At 33.2% G+C, this 20,297-nt stretch overlaps 1 protein-coding gene and 1 long non-coding RNA gene across 6 annotated transcripts; one reads left to right on the forward strand and one right to left on the reverse strand.

Moving 5' to 3' along the window:
• The first annotated feature begins 426 nt into the window (after window positions 1–426).
• Window positions 427–15,491, forward strand: LOC132615718 (truncated transcription factor CAULIFLOWER A-like). 5 transcript variants are annotated; one of them, XM_060330325.1, is made up of 9 exons: window positions 427–828; window positions 7,711–7,866; window positions 9,138–9,219; window positions 9,660–9,724; window positions 9,809–9,908; window positions 11,246–11,287; window positions 11,523–11,564; window positions 11,695–11,807; window positions 12,615–12,810. In XM_060330325.1, the coding sequence occupies exons 2-9, from the start codon at window positions 7,808–7,810 to the stop codon at window positions 12,715–12,717; spliced, it is 606 nt and encodes a 201-aa protein (XP_060186308.1). In that variant the 5' UTR covers window positions 427–828; window positions 7,711–7,807; the 3' UTR covers window positions 12,718–12,810. The 5 variants fall into 5 exon arrangements, with proteins under 5 accessions (XP_060186308.1, XP_060186306.1, XP_060186307.1 ...); XM_060330323.1 differs by lacking the exons at window positions 7,711–7,866; window positions 12,615–12,810 and adding an exon at window positions 13,945–15,491; XM_060330322.1 differs by lacking the exon at window positions 7,711–7,866 and having other exon boundaries at window positions 432–828.
• LOC132615720 (uncharacterized) lies at window positions 14,919–20,065 on the reverse strand. Its single transcript, XR_009572809.1, has 3 exons — window positions 19,908–20,065; window positions 19,529–19,582; window positions 14,919–15,271 (listed from the first exon to the last, which is right to left on the reverse strand). It is a non-coding gene; the product is annotated as an uncharacterized LOC132615720 (long non-coding RNA).
• Between the last annotated feature and the right edge of the window lie 232 nt (window positions 20,066–20,297).

The following is a 20,297-nucleotide window of genomic DNA, read 5'->3' on the forward strand; positions in this document are numbered from 1 at the left end:
GAGGATACATAGGAAACAAACTATCTACCCAACAAAGGTACGAATAAAGTCTACGTACACCCAACCTCTCCAAACCCTATTTGTGGGAATATGCTGGGTATGTTATTGTTGTTGTTGTTAATTTCAAACTTCTCATTTTATCCTTAATAAAACATTTGTAGCTACAGAAGTTTTTATGGCTTATTTAGACCATGCATAAGTTTCAAAAACCTTTCTTTTTTATCTTAGACTTCGTGTCTAATTAAACACTACACATAGATTGGGATGAAGGGGATACTATTTAAAAATAATTATTGTTTTTAATGAGATGTTTTTATAGCTACGCAAATGTTATGATAGGTTTATCAGTTTAAGACCATAAGTTTCTAAAATTTTATATATAACTACACAAATAAGTTTCTAAAATTTTATATATAACTACACAAATAATATGATATGTTTTAGATTCTTTTTTTTCTTAAATTTAGTGCTCAGTCGAAGAAGACGACTAAGATTATTTTCTTTTTTCTTATATAAAAATGAGGTTTTGTTCATTTTTCTAAAAAGGGAAAAAGAAGAAGAGATATCTCTTCTTTTGGTTGAGCCAGCTGAGGGAAATAAAGCCAGGGTTTCCATTTTTAGGTCATATTTGGGGAAACTAAAGATGGGAAGAGGGAAAGTGGATGTGAGGCGTATAGAAAATAAGATAAACAGACAAGTGACTTTCTCTAAGAGAAGAGGTGGTTTGGTGAAGAAAGCTAATGAGATCTCAGTGCTTTGTGATGCTGATGTCGCTTTGATTATTTTCTCTAACAATGGCAAACTCTTTGACTTCTCTTCTGATTCTTGGTAAGCTAGCTTTTTCATTTTTACTCATGCTTAGAATTCAACTTTATTTAAGTGGAGTATTATTTAAGAAATTGTCTCTCTTTTAGGGTTTCTTGTTGCATGATTCGTGTTTCCTTTTATTGCTTGTCGTAGTAATTGGACGATCAAGCTAGTGCTTCGTCTACGAGTTCCGCGGGATTAAGTAATTTTAGCTCAAATCTTGTATTTATACTTCAAGATTTACTTAATATGTCTTAATAATTTATCAAGAACCCAATAAGTTATATTTTCTAAAATCCAAGACCAATACGATTCTGCCTTCGTTAGTAATTAATTCTAGCTTCTATTCACAAATTAAATTGTTTTTTCCCAAGAAAATCGTATTAGATAGATAGTAATCTCTATCCTTAAGTAATTTAAGCCCTCACGATGTTGTTGCATGAATTTTGTGGCAGAATTCCTCCAGATTTACAAAGTTAATGAAATTCAAATTTTAGCATTAAATTTGAATTTCGCACAAGAACACAGTTTGTGATTGTAGAGAGCAGTAAAAGAGGAAGTCTTAACGATCGTTACATTCTTTTTTGGGGAGGAATAGGTATTTAAAGTACCTTTAAGTGTCTGTTCGTATTAATAGACCTATATATATAGGGGTGTCAAATTTGGCCCAAAAGGTGATTGCCCACCTAATTAGCCCAAAATTTTATAGGTTGGGCTTAAGATAATTTCACATTGGGCTGATTTTAGCCCAACCCAACATAACTCATTTAAAAGTGATCTCCAACTTAGTCCAATTCTAGCTCGTTTTAAGAGTTACTTAAATTTGGGTTTATTGCTTGAGTTTACTCTATTTTTTTTTATGTACACACTTTTCTTGTATCATGTATCTTATAAGTTTGTAGTGTGTTTGATATGAAGGGAAATATTTTTCACAAAAAATGATTTGCTCGAAAATATATCACGGAAAATGTTTTCCTCAAAAATATTTTCGAAAAATCCGCGAAAATATTTTTCGCAAAAAATGTATTTCTAGAAAATATTTCCCACGAAAATGTTTTTCTCGAAAATAGACCCTTCAAAAAAATTGGGTCAAATTGGGCGGGTCATGACCTAACCCATTTTTAGCCCAAGTAACTTTTGGGGTCAATGTTAGCCCAACCCATTTATCACTTCAGCCCATTTTGATTGGGCTAATTTCAGCCCAACCCGCCCATTTGACACCCCTATATCTATACATTCCCAATACAGTACTAGAAATAGACGTTTTTCCCATATACATTCAATGGGAAATTTGTGCTATAAAACATTATTTTCCCACCTTATTCCTGCTGAACTTAGCTCACTGGGAAAACGTATGGTGTGAAATTGGTTACCATTGTAGCACAGAGAAACTTTCTAATTTTTCCACGTAAAACACTACTATTTTGATTTTTCTCACTGACATTTAGTGAGAAATAACCACTAAACATTGTTAGTGGGAAATCAGTGGGAAAATAAATATTTCTTAGTGATGACAGGCATCATTTGCTTATCCACCAATAAGCACTTATTAACAATCATCTCTTTAAATCCGAAAACCTTTTTAATTTAAAATAAACGTATTAAATAAATACTTTTATTATTCCAAAAATAACAAATCTTGTCTTCTCAAAAACTATAATCCATCAGACACTAACTAATATAACATATTTCTATTACCTGATGAGTGGAGCTTCAAAGTGGCTGAAGGTCTTGAAGGGGATTTTATTAGTAAATACCAACTTGGTGTAAGAGAATGTGCATATATATATATATATATAGTACACGACGTACTCTAGGCACAAAATTTAAATGAGAAAGATTTTTGAAACCTGTGATCTAAAAAAGACAAAAATATTTGTGTGACATAAATCAGCTCATTAAAGATAAAATAAAAGACTTAAAGCTCTATTATTTAAATATAAAAAATATCAATATTTTTGGCTGATTAAAAAAATACACCATATAAAATAGGACAAAAGGAAGTACTAAGTTTTACCAGCACTAGCGAATTCAGTGAAACCAATGGAAGATAGGGTTTAATGTCTAACTGAAACAAGAAATAATTTCTTCCCATTTATATAACACTGGGGAGCAGAGTCACTTGCACAATGCTTATATTGACAGGAGATAACAATCTGTGCTAGAGCTAGAAATTTAACTAATGTGGCTTGAATTTATGACCCAAAGCCATTTTTAAACTTTCTTGGTCACTTTGTTAGAACTTTCTTTTATGTCACCGTGATTCAACAGTAACTAAAAAAGGCTAGTTTTTGCCCTATTTATGGGATACAATTTCTTAAGGGGATTCAATTCCCTTCCTTCAATTAGCGACTCAAGTACTGATCTAGAAGTCAGATTCTTCATGATCTAAATTTTCAAATTCGGGATATGGATCCAGATACGGATACGGATGTAGATTCTGCATGATCTAAATTTTCAAATTCGGGATATGGATCCAGATACGGATACGGATGTGGAGATTAGGCTAAAAATAATTCAAATAGCTAAAAATAAAATTATGTGAAAAACTTACAACGTATTCCGAGGAGAAAATATTGATCAAGAGGAGAATACCAGAAGGAGATATAAGGAAAATGACTAACATAGAAGTTTCTATATACACGGTATTGCATTTTCTTCAATTTCACCTTAGGTTTTTTTTTTTTTTTTTTTTTGTGTTACAAAAATCATTGTATTTATCTCGAGTGTCTATCCGAAATCAGTTGACATATCCGATACGAATCCCACACCCACATCGTATCGGCATATATATATGCACGGTTGCGGCCTCAAAAGTGAAGAATTCGAGCAACTTAAATATGTAAGGGCTCGTTTGGTATGATGGATAGAGAAAAATAGTCCTGGGATAAAAATTAGTACCGCTTTATCCCACGTTTGGTTGGAAAAAAAACTCGGGATAACTAATCCTGAGATTAGTTATCCCGGGATTAGAGTGTTTTTTTATCCCACCTTGAGGGTGGAATAACTAATCCCGGGATTAGTTATCCCGGGATAAGTTGTTTCCAACCAAACGAGCCCTAAGCTACTTAATTGTGATAACTTAAATAATACCGTAAGCTACTTAATTGTCGAGGTACACGCAATAGTGCAGAACAGAGCTATTCCGTTTGGTGATAACTTCTGAATCATACTGAATTGCTTCACTTTGGTGATTCAGAAAGGTTTTACACGCAGGATGTGGATGCTATTGCCCTTAATAATAGTCGTTTTGTTCATATTGGTCCATATCAGCTTTTATTTCAAGTTCTGATTTGCATTTTACCCATGATTATGTTGAAAATATATTATATCTCAAAAGAATAATAATATTTTCATTAACATCCTTAATGTCCTTCATTTAATTTGGTCAAATGTATTTGTTGCCCAACGTATCTTACAATTCAATTTGTTGTGTTTACGGCTAATTATCTTTATGGCTGTTAATGCCTATTAAATATTTGGAACGTTGGCAGATAACAAATACTATTAGAAACCATCTCTTTCTTTGGAGTATATCTATGATCTTGTGTCATCATATCGGACATAGAAAATACCAAGAATCAAATCCTTCTTCTCATTTTCTTTTTGCTGGTTTATTTATCTACCTCTGTGAAATCTTTGTTAGATTTTTGCTCCTAGTTTTATACTAGAAGGGTTTGTTGAATACTGGGGGATACACCCATACCGGGTGAAATATCCTTAAAAACAGTGTCTTAATTGACATGCCTCAAGCTTTCAAGAGTTTCTCTACAAGGGTTCGTGATCAAGTATTTCCGATAAGGTTCGTGATCAAGTATTTTCCGTAAGATTTCCAACAATCTTAAGGATATTTCTCACGCTCTATTCTTACGGAAAATTAATAGAAAATAACTTAGTATAATCTGTCTAAGTTTCAAGTATGGTTCTGCTAAACATGAAAGTTAAACGTAGGTAGATGAACTTTGACACTCTTTGCCTTTCCTTTTCTAAAGTGATGCCCCGGTTAGTTTTTAGATTTGGGATTTGCATAAATTTTAAGTTCAATTACTAAAATCTTTATGGTGTTTTACATTATTTTTTTAAAAAGGATGTAACTTTTAACTTATGAGTAGGAATCTAACTTGAATTACAATTAGTTTTATCTGAATATACTTCGTTGGTTTTGGAGCTGTAATGAATTTTGTTGTTGTAATATTATTTTAAATAACTCCTAAATAATGTCCAAGTCGTTTGAGTATTTCTGGATAATTTATATTTGAGATAGTAAGATGAGCACAAATAAATATATTAATATACATCTATTATAATGACATTTTTGAAAAGTTGGCTTGGAATTAATGTTTCTCTTAATGGATTAATGACAGTGCAAGAATTTGAAGACCTATCTTATGAGACTCTGTTTGAATTTGATGTATAAGTTGTGTTCTTTGCACATTAATGAGTTTTTGGTAAATTTAATTTTGGCTTTGAAAATTATCTTGCTTGATTATTTGGGTAAAGAGATGTTTGAATGATGACAAATTTCCTTTCGTACTTATGAAATGTTTATGTGGAAGCCAAGCTCTTCGTTGTCTAGCTTTTTTATTCAGAAAATTTTATATTAGTATTTGTCTATGAAAGTGAACTTGACACTAACGCGAGAATTTTATCACGAGGTTGTGCTTGACAAAATAGATCCATATGCCAAATAATGTGGCTTTTAGATTGTGTAAAGCTAATAATCAAAACCGTGGAAAATAGTTTTGTGTGTGGGAAGCTAAGCCATCTATGCTCCTAGATGTAGAAAAGAGATTCGGAGAAATAATAATCCCGCTAAGTAAAAATAAATTTGACTAAGCGGATGACATAAATATTGTGGTCATTCCTCAATAGAATCTTGTGGGGGAGACATTGGATGTTAGATGACTTTGGTGTTACTAAGCTACTTTGTGCTAATTACAAAATATTTTGTGTCACTCAAGTCAAAGTTGAAGAAGAAGAGTGATTTATTTATCTTGGTAATTCAAGAACTTGGATAGTACTTGAAAAGAAAAAGTTCTTCTTAAACTCACATTTGAATTTTTTTTAAAAAAAAATTGAAAGTTTTATTTGAGTATGATAAGGTTGTCTAAACCAAAATAATATTTCTATGAGCAATGAATATTGTAATCATAGTTTATTTGTGCTTACTATTTTCAAATAAATAACGAAAATATTTATTTTTAATGCTTACTTTTCTCATATTGCTTTCTTCAATTGTTTTGTTGATGATGACATAGTGTGAGTAAAATTTACTTGAGTGAAGTTATATTATTAACTTGTTATTTATAAGATGAAATGTCTTATGAGAAATTAGTAATACTTCCTATGATTATGAAAGTATTATTCCCTTATAAAATATTTGAAAATGTGGGGGTTACGATGTCTTATGAGTTATGAAAATATTGTTCCCTTATCTTAAAACTTTTAAAAATGTGGGGGTTATGTGTCTTACTGGAATTATGTTGAGAGAATTTTTTAAAAGTGATAATATTTTTCTTGGTATTATAATTCAAAGGGTTTTTAAAATAAAGTTTTGGAAAGAAGCCATTGATGATGAGATCAATTCTAGTTTTGAAAAAAATAATATTTGAGAGATACCATGAATCATAGTATTAAATGGATTTTCCGTTGTATTACAGAGATACAATGATGATAACTGGATCTTCGATTCTGATGAGGTGTGTTCACCTTTCGTGGAGGTGAAATAACCAAACAAAGCATAATTATATAGATATGATATCTGAATTGAGGCTTTGGAGTTTGTTGGTTATGATACTGGGTGGTTAAAAAGCTACTTAGCAAGTATTTAAATTTGAACAAAAGCAACATTTGTTTGTATCGACATATTGTGATAAGAGCAGCTGTTCTGAGTTGTGATGATTTTTATAATTGTGTGAAATCTGAGGTGAATTTGACCGATTCACAGGACGAAAAGAAACATCAAGGGGAATGAGCTTTTTGTCATTTGAGAAGATTAATAATCATGGTAATCTAACCTATGTGATTGGAGATCCCATGAATTAGGTTCATATGGGTAATAACAAGTCATTAGTTGATCAAAAGTGCACTATTAGATTATGTTCCTTCCTATGGTGTGTGAATATGGTGCAGTTCTGCAAGGCAAAGTGAGGCTGAGTTAAAAACTCTTAATCCATTACCATATCCTTTATAGGTGGTGTATTGCTCTGCAGAATACACTTGACGGGTGGACCTATATGAGTGTGGAGTGGTGCCGCTCCTATGAAATTGTAACGGATTTCTAGAGTACTCATGAATACCAGGACACGCGCATGGTCTCTTAACGCAAAACCGTGATAACGACAAAGATTGTTCGAGTATAATGTGATAGAATAAGTCCCTGAGCTTACAAAAGAATTATTAGTTCATAGAAGTTCTAACCTTCCCCAATTGTTCTGTACGTTTAATCTTATTTGATCTAGGTCTGGTTCATTGTCTACGCGACACCAGATTCGATATATTGTACTCATATGTGGAAACCCAGCAAAATTCCATTTTATTCCTTATTATTCTTTTGAGATATATAGGGGATTGTTGAAAAATATTATATCTCAAAAGAATAATAATATTTTCATTAACATCCTTAATGTCCTTCATTTAATTTGGTCAAATGTATTTGTTGCCCAATGTATCTTACAATTCAATTTGTTGTGTTTATGGCTAATTATCTTTATGGCTGTTAATTCCTATTAAATATTTGGAACGTTGGCAGATAACAAATACTATTAGAAATCATCTCTTTCTTTGGAGTATATCTATGATCTTGTATCATCATATCGGATATAGAAAATACCAAGAATCAAATCCTTCTTCTCATTTTCTTTTTGCTGGTTTATTTATCTACCTCTGTGAAATCTTTGTTAGATTCTGGCTCCTAGTTTTATACTAGAAGGGCTTGTTGAATCTTGGGGGATACACTCATACCGGGTGAAATATCCTTAAGGACAGTGTCTTAATTGACATGCCTCAAGCTTTCAAGAGTTTCTCTACAAGGGTTCGTGATCTAGTATTTCTGACAAGGTTCGTGATCAAGTATTTTCCGTAAGATTTCCAACAGATTACATTTCCAAGAGGTATGGAAACTTGGAGAAAACTGTGAAACCTAATTACAAGAGAACATGTATACTCCCGTCAATCTTCCCTTTTTCTTTTGCTTTTAAGAATCTCATCAAAATCATTTAAGATAGCTCATAGATGTTAAAGCCTTAAAGGGCAAGAGAATTTTTATATATTGTGTAAAGACTACCCTAGCAAAATACTTCCTCTGGTCCAACATAATTGAGGTTTTCACCTTAGGCACATGGATTAAGGAATTCACTAACTCCTAGAAGTTAAGGGGGCTTTTGGCTAAGATACTCTTTTCTTTGCTTTTTAGGTTGGCATAATTATTATGATGATATGAGAATGTGACAGAGGCAGATTTGAAAAAGAGAGCTAAATAGTTCTTGGTTTTGTAAAACATCAATTATTTTGGACCAATTTTTAAAGGCTAAAATCAATTATATTGGATCGGAGGGAGGAGTCCGTAAGTTAACGAGCTAGGAAGGTTACACCTACATATCTATAGCTCCATTAACTGGGGATTAAACATAGTTTTCAGTTACTATATACTCCTTCGATTAACTTTTATGCGTCTTAATTAGCTTGACCGAGTATGAAGTCCTTTAAAGAAGACTTTTAAATACCGTGGTGTTAAACTAAAAATGTGTATAATGTATTGAAATGTCTTTTGAACCTTGTAGTCTCAAACATGCCAATGGGATATTAGAATTTAAAAGTTATTAAATATAAAAAGTGACATTATTTATGTTACCATTGTCAAAAAAAAAACAAAAAACAAAAAAAGTGACATTTTTTGTGTTACGGGGTAAAAAAGAAAGAAAGACATACATTAATTGAATCAGAGGAAGTAACAAACATTATTTGTTACGAAGCGGTTTTTCCCCCTATGTAGGACTCCTCGCCCGAGTCCGACTTTAGTCAGGTCCTAATGCGGATATCAGGGCTCAGGCACCTGGTGGGAAGCAAAACAAGCATATAATCTCCTTTTTTTCGGTGTATATGCGGCGTTTACAGAAGAATAAAGCTTTTGAAATTTATAATCTTAAATATGCCATGAGATTTATGATTGATAAAGCATGTCTATTAAGGTAAAATGATAATATTAAATTAAATTAGTTACATTACAAGTACTCTACGTAAATGTGTTGACATAATTATTTGTTCCAAGGATATTATATTTTACTTGGAAAAAAGTAGAAGTAATTTGTTATACTATTTTGTTGCAACAGTATGGAGAAGATTCTTGATCGATATGAAAGATACTCATATGCAGAGAGACGTTTTCTTGCAAGCAATTCTGAAGCATCCGTAGTTTGACTATCATCTTTTTCTTTACCTCTTCATGAATACGATGTTTATAGTCTATGTTGCTCAGATTCTTCAAAAATAGCGATAGGTGTGTGTTGGATCCTCCAAAATAGTGCATTTTGAAGGATCCTTGCACTAGTTTTGGAGGATCCAACATAGACACAACAGCATTTCTGGAGAATCTGAACAATATTGTGTATATATAGTATCAAATGTGCCATGTTGAACTGTTCAATGCAGGCAGAGGCAGATACTTTAGTTACAGGTTCATCTGGTCTAGTAATTTTAGTTTAGATCCTATATAATACTCAATAAAAAATGTAGATCAGTAAATAAGTACAAATATGATAGATTTCGAACCTTAGTATATCAAATGTATTGCGGTAGAATTATGAACTCGATCGGGTCCATAAATTTTAAATCCTCAATCCTTTTGATTGCAGGAGAATTGGAGCTTGGAATACACAAAACTCAAGGCTAAGATTGTTCTTCTGCAAAGAATTCACAAGTAAGAGATTGCTTCCATGAATATTTTTGTAAAACTTAAAAAGAATTCAATTTGTTCATTAATTTTTCCTCTTAACACTTCAAGGCATTACATGGGAGAAGATCTGGAGTCATTGAGCTTGAAGGACCTCCAGAACTTGGAGCAACAGCTTGATAGCTCTCTAAAACTTATCCGATCCAGAAAAGTACGGTATCTGAACTTTATTCAGTATAACAGTATAGTCACAGAATTAGTTTGTCATTAAAATAAGGGATTCTTTCGTTTATGTCCCTCCGGCCTGTGGAACCAATAAAAAAACAAATAAAAGAAAATGAAAAAGTAAACCTTGGCAACAAGAAATAAAAGAAGAAAAAAAAAGATCTGAAAGGTGGAACAAGTTGCAAAGCAGTTTGTATATTCAAGTTGTCAAATTGGCAAAGTTACATTGCAGTTTAATTAGTTAAGAGGAGCAACAAATTTCCTATAAAAGGGAGCATTAATACGTTCATTTCTTCACACCAAAATCAGAGAGAATTATTGAGTGTAGAGAGAGTGACACAGACTATTGAGAAAAATAGTTTGTGAGAAAATAGAGAGTGGGAGTAATATTGTAGTGATTAGTGTGAATTAAAGAGTGTTGTTTCTTTTTGAAGGTGTAGTAGTCTTTTGACACTATCAAGTTGTAATAAGTGTTATTATATTGCTCCGCTCGAATATTATATTTTCTCCACGTTAAAAGATTTGGTGTCGTTGTTACTCTCTTATTCTTATTATTTAATGTGTATATTATTCCTATGTGCGATCATTATTTCCAACACGGCCAAACTTAATTACCTGCAATAGCCCAAATATATTCAAAATATATACACTGATATGTATATTATACGTATAGTATATGTATATTATATGTATAGTGAAGGACAATTATACAAAACTATACATTTGCTAGCTATTTTGTAAACTAGATCATCAAAGGTATTGGACTTCAATTATCCCTTAATAATAACTGAGTTTTACTCTTTATCATAATAAAGTCACTTCACTCTTTACCCAATATAGCAACTCTACCCATTGTTACATTGGGTAAAGTGTTATGACTTTATTATTATAGTGAAAAGTGTTCTATCACCTTAATATGGAGAAAAATAGTTAGATGATTATGAGCCCGTTTGGATTGGCTTATAAGTTGGCTTATAAGCTGTTTTCAGCTTTTTTGAGTGTTTGGCTGGCCAGCTTAAAGTCATTTTATGCTTAAAATAAGCTCAAAAAAATAATTGGACCCATTTGACTTAGTTTATCTAAAGCAGCTTATAAGCTGAAAACAGCTTATAAGCCAAAAAAAATAAGTTGGACTACCCCAACTTATTTTTTTCAGCTTATAAGCTGCAAACAGCTTTAAGCTGTAAGCCAATCCAAACGGGCTCTATATTGTTTTAGTGAATAAAATTATGTGGTTATACCTGAAATTAACCCTTGTTTCTCCATTCGAATTTTGACCTTCCCTAAAATGCAACTTCTGCTTGTGTTGGATCTCTCTTGCAGAATCAGCTCATGCATGAGTCTATATCTGAGCTTCATAAGAAGGTTTGGTTCCTCGTGGGAACATCGCATTTGTTACAGAAAAATAGCTTGTAGCAAACTATGTTCCTCGGACTTTTCAAAAATGTCGACGGAAATGTTTTGGATCCTCCAAAAGTATGCATTTTGGAGAATCTGACACAGGTATGACAACATTATTGAAGAGTCCAAGCAACATAGGTAGCAAATGACAAGCATCATGAATGTCTTAAGTACAATTATATATTGTGCTCTTTCACAGGGAAAGGCAATACAAGAGGAAAATAACATGTTATCAAAGAAGGTGAAGTTGCTTCTTGTTATTTTCTGTAAATTTCTCATGATGAGCAATTTACATTTTCAACTTAATTATCTCTAAATTGTTAAGTTAGCTGATTTTATTTGTATTGTTTGTTCCACTATTTGGTGAACAGATGAAGGATAAGGAGAAGACAATAGGACAGCAGGCTGAATGGCAAGAGCAAAATCAAGTCCCTAGTTCGACATCTTTCCTCTTCCCACAACAAACTCCATGCCTAAACATCGGGTAATTATATAATCTGCCAAAATCAACATATGAATAAACAAATCTGATAAAACTTTTATTCTTAAAAGTCAAAATAAATACTCCCTCTATCTCAATTAGAATGTATCATACTTTTTATGTTCTAATTGTACTTTTTATTCCTCTTTATGCATTTTGTTTTCTACTTTTTATTCTTCTAGTAGTTTATATTTATTAATTAGTCTAGTGCTACAACAATAACTACCAAACAAGTTGGTGTCGCCAATATAAATTAGTCTAGTAATATGTATTGTTATTTTGTCTAATGTCGCTTGAGTTGAATTTAAATGAAGAAATACAACAAGTGAGGATTCATACAGGCGACCCAAGCGAGTCACACTTTCGATTGAAATTTGAATGGGATATTGGCATACTAGGACGAGATCAAGTGGTCAATGAAAATAAAATGACCGAGAAATCAAGTTTCAAAACCAAAAAGAAACTAGAAATATTAGGTGATGTCTTCTCATCTATCCAAGTCTCATTGGATAGAGTTATCTATTGATGGACTAGTCGAGCTGCAAATAAGCTGACCAGAATACAACCATTTTAATTTTTTTTGTTGAATGACATTGGATTCTTTTAAAATGTTGGATGATTGCTACTTATTTTTCATAATTAGACTATGTTTAAATTGCTATCAACTTAATGCAAGCCTCCATTTTTATCCCACAAAATATTGGCAATGCTTTTCAAAACTTACATAAAGAGAGCAGATTGGTTATTCGGTTGATTGAAAGAGTGCTATTTGGAAGATATAATTAAATTATGGTTGCTAATTGAGTGCAGAGGTAATTATTACCAAGATGGAGATGTAGAGGCACGGAGGAATGAGCTTGATCTAAATCTTGATTCTCTATATCCTAGCCATCTTGGAAACTTTGCTGTATAAGGAATAAATGCTTATTTTCATAAGAACTGTTCTGCTGGAATTCAAGTTTATCAAGTATTTGTTAACATCTGGAATTTGTCTTGAGTGTAAGAAGATACTCTCACTAGTGCATAAATAATCTTTTTTAATGTGTGAAGAGAGCTAGCTAGTCGCGTCACCTTTGCGCATAAGTGCAAAGGAAGTGTAACTCTATTGGCAATATTTGACTTCTTAATTTGATTACGAATTTATTAAATGTAGCATAATGTATTGTCTTATGTCTACGAATTTTTTTATCTTATAATGCTGTGCTATTTATTCTTCTCCAAACTGGTTTCTCTTAACAAAATTGCCTTTAGATTGGATGTTAGGTTAAGAGCTGAAATCATAACATGTTAGGTTACTAAACATCACTTTAATAAGAAAGGACCAAGAAAACCTATCATAGGCTTTGGCCATATCTGCAATATTATTTTGAAATTGGATATGGCCAAAGCCTATGATAGGCTTTCTTGGTCCTTTCTTATTAAAGTTTTAACTAAAGTTGGTTTCAATGATGATTGGATCAACCTTATATGGAGAAGCATATCTAATGTTTGGTACTCCATCATTATTAATGGAACTAGACAAGGTTTTTTCAAATCTTTCCAAAGTCTTAAACAAGGTGATCCATTATCCCCTTCACTTTTTATCATTACTGCTAAGGTTCTGTCCAGAGCCTTAAATAATCTGTTGAATAATCCAACCTTTACTCCTTTCTCTATGCACAAAAATGGTCCTCAAATTACTCACCTTGCTTATGCTGATGATATAGTTATTTTAATAGTGGTAATTCCATCTCTATTAAACTAATCATGAGGCAGATTAGAGGTATGAGAAGATTTCTGGCCAAATGGTAAACAAGGATAAAAGCTTCTTTCTTACCAGCCCCAAAACCTGTGCTTACAGTATTAATAGAGTAAGGAATTGTACTTGTTTTATTGAAAAGATTTTCCCTTTCACATATCTTGGTTGTCCCATTTCCATAGGTAGAAAAAGAATCTCCTACTTTGATTGCATGGTTTCAAAGTTGTTAAGAAAAGTTGTTAAGAGACTTAATGCCTGGCAAGGTAACATGTTATCTTGTGGTTGTAGATAAGTTTTAATTAAAGTGTCATACAATCTTTGCCTATATATATTTTGTCTGCTATTAACCCTCCTAAAGATACTTTGGACCTTATAGAGAAACACACTGTCAATTTTTTCTAGGATATTGTCAATGGAAAGAACAAATATTATTGGAGTGCTTGGGAGAAATTATGTTACCCTAATGAAACTGGAATTGGCACAAGAAGTCTGAGTGATATTGCTAATACTCTTGCTGTAAAAAGATGGTGGCAATTCAAAACCAAAAAAACCATATGCGTTAATTTTCTCAATGCAAAGTATTGCCCAGAATGCACTCAGTTGGTAAGAAATGGCAAGCTGGTAATTCACAAGCTTGGAAACATTTACTTTGGGCCAGAGACGAGTGAGAAATACATACAGTGGCACATCAATTCAGGTACTTGTAGTTTCTGGTGGGACAACTGGACAAAGATTGGCCCTATTGCTCATATTTGTCAAAACTACATCAATAAAAGCAACTATAGAGCCAAAGTGCAGGATTTCATGGCGGACAATAGGTGTAATGCTCATAAATTGTACAGAACACTACCAAGTCAGGTAGCTCTGCACATTATATCTATTGAAATTGGAAATGATGACAATGGGGATTATGCAGTTTGGGACCTTACAGAGGATGGTAATTATTCAAATGGTTCAGCCTGGGAACTGATCAGAAAGCACAGAAATATTGACACTTATATCAACAAAATTTGGCATAGAGAAATTCCTTTTAAAATGTCCTTCATCTGCTAGAGAATGTTTGTGGATAAATTGCCTTTTCCTAGAGCTTGGAATAATGCTAATACTAGCACTCAAGACAGAATTGACTGTGATTGTTGTTATATTCCTCAGGCTGAAAATATGCAATATGTAAAGGTGGAAGGTAAGGCTGCAGAATGCTTTTAGAAAGCTATGGGTACTCCTCTTGGTATTACTCATCATCATATGCCAATTAGAACTGTCATTAGCAACTGGTGGAATCTCAAGCCTAAGAACAAAGTTCATAAGTTGATTCTGCAAGCTACTCCAGTGTTGATATGATGGGAAATATAGAAATCTTGAACTGCATGTAGATATGGAGATAGAAGCAGATTTTATCAATACAAAATGGTTACTCAGTGCACTTGAAATATCAAAGCAGTGATACAAGAAGCATTTCTTTCTTTTACAACAGAAGAATATTGGCCAAACTTATGCAACAAAGTGGAAAGACTCTGTCCCATGGTAAGATATACGCCAATTGCTTGGGAAGAACCCTGCACTAGTATGGTAAAACTCAATACTGACGGGAGCTTCTTCAATGACACCAAAAAGGTATGGGAGCTGTTGTGAGATCATACAATGGAGATTTCATTTTTGCTTATTCAGTCCCAATTGAACGCAGCAGTAACAATTAGGCTGAAGCACTTGCTGCTAAGTATGGTATCACCTGGTGCATTCAACAGGGACTTGATAACTTGCACATTGAAAGAAAAGGATACCAATGACTTGAAACTCAAACATGTTATCAAAAAGGAAGGTTTCCTAAACACTTGGTCATTTTCCTTTGTTCCTCGGTATTAATTTTCAGCATATGGTGTGCCTCGAGAACCATGTTGAATTTCAGATTTGTATGCATCTATAAAATAAAACACGGTTAATTCCCTACCCCCAAGGACAATGGTTTAGCACATAGGCACACAAAATGTTTTCATTTAGCACATAGTGGGACGTGGTGTCTTTCGGGTCATAGACCGTCTTGACACAGGGTAGTCTCCTTAATGGGTTTTAGATACATATCATATATCCAAAACCCGTCTAGGTCAGCATGTGCTAGTCCGTCAGGATTTGGCTTGGCTCTATCCTAGTCAATGCTAGAGTGGGCTTTTCAAATTGATAGGGACCCGAGCGGACTACCCGAGGTGAACCGTTGTTGGCTGTTGGACGACCGCGTACCAACTCCGCGTTCAACGTGTTCCAAAGAAAGAATGTTACGGTTTATTAGTGAAGGCTAGACCGCGAGCCCGCATGTCCCCTTTGAAACCATGTTTTTTGCCCGTGGTAGTGGAGTTTATGATATGAATACATGATAGTTATGTTTGCAAGAAAATAAACAAGGAAGCAAATATTCACAATTAAATCACATTATATTGAAACCCTTATGGTTAGAACCTAGAAAATTCCCAACAGAGTTATCATCTGTTACCGTTCACTTTTACGCGGGTGCATAAAAGCTACTACGAGGTTGTGGATTCTATTCGGATTTTATATTTTTTAGAGTCACCACCTAATTTATAAGGGAAATTAGGAAAACCAAGTTAAAAATGTTTATTCAAACAAGAGAAAAATCATTTTTAAAAAGTTCGAGGTAAAGGTTCTGGTGATCCCCTATGGAAGGTTTTAAGCACCCTAGTATTAAGTATCCGTAGAATATGGTTAACCTTCGAGATTCAATGTGTGAATAACTGCTATTACTTGCTAAAGAATGTTTTCTTTCATGCAAAAAACTGTCATGCTAATATCATAACTCCCTTTTTGGCAAAATCTTTAAGGAAAAGAATTGGTTTCAAAAAACGTTTATAAGGGTTGAAGTCATTTCATTTCCGGACCAAAACATACTTAAGATTTTCTCTTAAGTAGAGTTTCTACTAATTTGGTCCAATGTCATAATTTGAATCCTTAAAAGTTTTATATACATTTAGGAAAAAAAAAAGGGGGGGAGTATCTCCTTTAGAAAATAGCATAGGTTTTTTATAAGTACAAATAGAGAAAAAGGATTTTATTTATATTATTCCATTTTAGCTCATTTGGTCAACCATATTTTATACCAAAGTCATCTTACTTCAAATATAGGTTCAAGTCATCAAGTGTATTTCCTCTTGTTTATTGCCTTATGGTTTGGGCTTTGGGCCCAAAAGGTTTTAAAAATACCTTAAGTTCAAACAAGTTAAAAAGTTTGCTCCCCCGTACTTTGAATTTTCTGAAAATCAGTTTTTTACTTGTCCAAATCAGTCCAAGTTTCTATCTCTATAAGCTGAGGCCCAAAAAGTATGTTTGAGTCCAACAAAAGTCTGTATTATTTCCTTGAAAGGGGCTTATGGCCCAAAACAAATCATTTTTGGTCCAAAAGCAGTCCATTATTATTTTTCAGTTTCGAAGGGCTTATGGCCCCAAATAGTTCCATTATCTAATCCCAATCCGTAAAACTTGTATATGTTATTAAACTTGTATATGTTATTGATTTTCGATTTTATCACTTGAAATACTGTGTAAAAATCTAAAGTTTACCAATTACATGCAATTATAATAGACCGTGACATACTTTGAAAGTCATTTTGAGAAATTGTTTAGCAACTACACGAGCTTCCTAAGTTTTTAACGCACTTGGGTTTCAATATACATTCAAGTGTTATTTATATATACAACAGCTATACAAATAGTATACATGACAAAAATAAAATAAAAAATGAGGAAGAGTTAGGCTAGTGGGCCTACCTAAGCCCACCAGTTGCCATTTTCACTCATGGTTGGGTCTTCAATCATCTTTCTTTAATTCAGACTCGATTAAGAAAAAAGGGTTAGGCCTCTGGCCCAACAGGTTTATCGGAACAATGTGACCCAAATGGCCCGTGTCGAATTTTCATGCAAATAAAGGTAGGAAAAGGGGAAATGCGGTTAGAGGGTATCTATACTTAATCATTAAACTAATAAGGACTTAAGTAGAAAAATACAAATAACTCACGTATACAAGTATGTAGGGTAAACATGTTCAACATGACTGGGTGAATAAACAAAAGAAATAGAGGGCCAAATAAATAGAAAGAACACAAATAAGCCCAATTAAAGCAAAGATAACACACGGGGCAAGGCCCAACTCCAACAGCAATGCGAATCAGCTAAGGTAGAGGAAAGACCCATTTTTAGTGACAAAGTAGTAAAGGGGAAAGAGCAAGCCCAACAATATTATTCTAAACATAGTTAAGTTAAATGTTCCCACCTAGATCCACTAATATACGCACTATATATGCTTTCTTGTATGCTTCTAAGTGTATACACCATATAAGTTCATTGTATATCTTTTACATCTCAAGATAGCCACAGCCCATAATCGCCAAATGAAACCCATTAAAGGAACAGGCCCAATCAGTATCATGTCTTTGTCAAACTTACAAATGAACTCGTTAAATATATAGGGTATACTTTCGTGTATACACCAGAGTGTATATCAGCATAAATAACAACTCAGTACAAGGCAGAGGATAGAAATGAACATGAAGTATGACATGTTAAGCATGTATCAAGGTACACATAGATCTTGCTTGATTCCTATTGAGTTCACAACATGTTTATGTCAACATATACATCATAGATGTCCATTTCATAATTCTAAGTTAAACCAACAGCGCTTTGTTCTAAAATAAGAGCAAAGACAGGACACAATCCTTTCAACTGGTACCAACATGATTTCATCTACGAACTTCAAAACAAGTAGGACAAAATAGAAGAGCACAAACGGAAAAAGATATTGAATGGAACAGGGACTGAACTGACTTAATCAAACACATACTAAGTCACAATAAAAATGAAAAGGTTCAGGATTGTGCGACACCTAACTAAACAAGTTTCCACTTTCAGGGAAACGAATTCATATTTAATATGGTGAGCATTTTTATGGTTTATATCCATTACTTCACAGCACAGCAAAAGGAGGAAGAGGCATAATAGGTCAAAATGACAACAAATCATGCTTTTACTTCAAATGAGTTATGAACTATCTCAATGGATGCAAAACAAACACATATGAACAACTTAAACATCCCATACCATTACTGATATGCCATAGACCATAGCAGACTTCAGACTAACAGGAGAAAACAAATAGAGAATGTTCAATAGAAGACCTAGGCATGTTAACTCAGTATTAAGCAACTCAAGGAAGTTACCATGTTAAACTAGGCAAATCACAAGCTTGAACGGTCATGTTGAAGTCCTAAAATACTACTTCAAGTTCATTTTACATGTAGGACTCTTTACAGTTAGTTTGAAAAAACATATTGAACACCTTTGCAGAGTTTAAAACTCTCATGAGTTCATTAAGAGGGCAGACAGTTAGATACTTAAATAAATCATGACCAAATATGCTTCTAAAACATGCTAATGATGGGATTAGGCAAATAGGACCAAATATTGACAAATTGCAGAACGGAGCATTTTTGTTGTCAAATTCCTATATGCAACATCTAAACCCTAAGATGAATCCTGAATATAGTCATATTATACTACTAACACGTAACAAAGACCATTAGAGCTAATATAGGTATTGACATATCCAAAATTAGACAAAACTAAGGCAAGCATGCTAAGCATAGACATATATTTCACAGTAAATGGACTACAAGCCTATAAAGTAGTTTTATACTGCCATTCTTATCTCCTAAACATAAAGGGTTGAGTATAGAGAAAGAATTACTTATACTGATTAAGGGAAAAAATAACATGAAGCATTACATACATACATCCAGATTTTAACACTAATATTAAGCTCTAATTAACTTAAGCTAAAACAAAACAAATGGTGATTAGTTTCTGAGATTAAACCATATTTATGCTACAATGAACCCTAAACAGACCATTAAGGCTAATCAAAACATACAAGAACACATACAAATAAAGAGTACTGAATATTACTAAAAGGAAAGAAATTTACCTCTTCTATGTGCAGCCTAGGTCGAGTAATGCAATTTGAAGATCCTTCAAACCCCTTAGCCACAAACCAAAAGAAAGATTAATTTTTTAAACTAAAAACTCGGCAAATCAAAGGTTCCAGCAAATTATTATCTGATTTTTTCAGACTTGTGTGGTGTGTGAAATAGTGGAATCTGATAGAACCCCAAATCTAAGAATTGGAAACCTAATTTACGATGTGGGACTTGTAGTTTTGGGGGGGATTCTCTTGAATTTCCACCTCAAACTGATATTAGCCAATCAAAATTAAGGAGTCAAAATTGAATGCAACAAAATCCATTAAGGAATTTCAGTCTTTGACCGTAGAAATTACAGAAAAAGCAAAAATAAAAGAGTTATACCGTGTTTGGCTGATACATGGTGGAATAGAGGTGGTAAGCAATTAATGCTTGCCACAGACGGCCATGTAACGCCTGAGAAAAGCAATATACTCTGCCCTTTTGCCATTTTTAACCGTGATGACGCAAAGAGATAGGAAAAGAAAAAGGGTGATAGCTAGGGTACCCATGTTTCTCTATCAAACTAGATGGCCTAGGTTCGTGCTGCGCACGGGCCCAACACTTTAGATTATAGTGCATCTATATGTATGTAGTTATCTTTGAATAGTGATTATATATATATACACTATATATTATGTTCAAAACATAATTAATATAACATTGTAGTTTGTGCTCCGTATCTAAAACTTTATTATATTAGTGTTTGCTACGAATACAAAGTCTGCACGTTTT

Source organism: Lycium barbarum, chromosome 10 (assembly GCF_019175385.1).
Source record: "Lycium barbarum isolate Lr01 chromosome 10, ASM1917538v2, whole genome shotgun sequence".
In the NCBI taxonomy this organism is placed as follows: Eukaryota; Viridiplantae; Streptophyta; class Magnoliopsida; order Solanales; family Solanaceae; genus Lycium; species Lycium barbarum.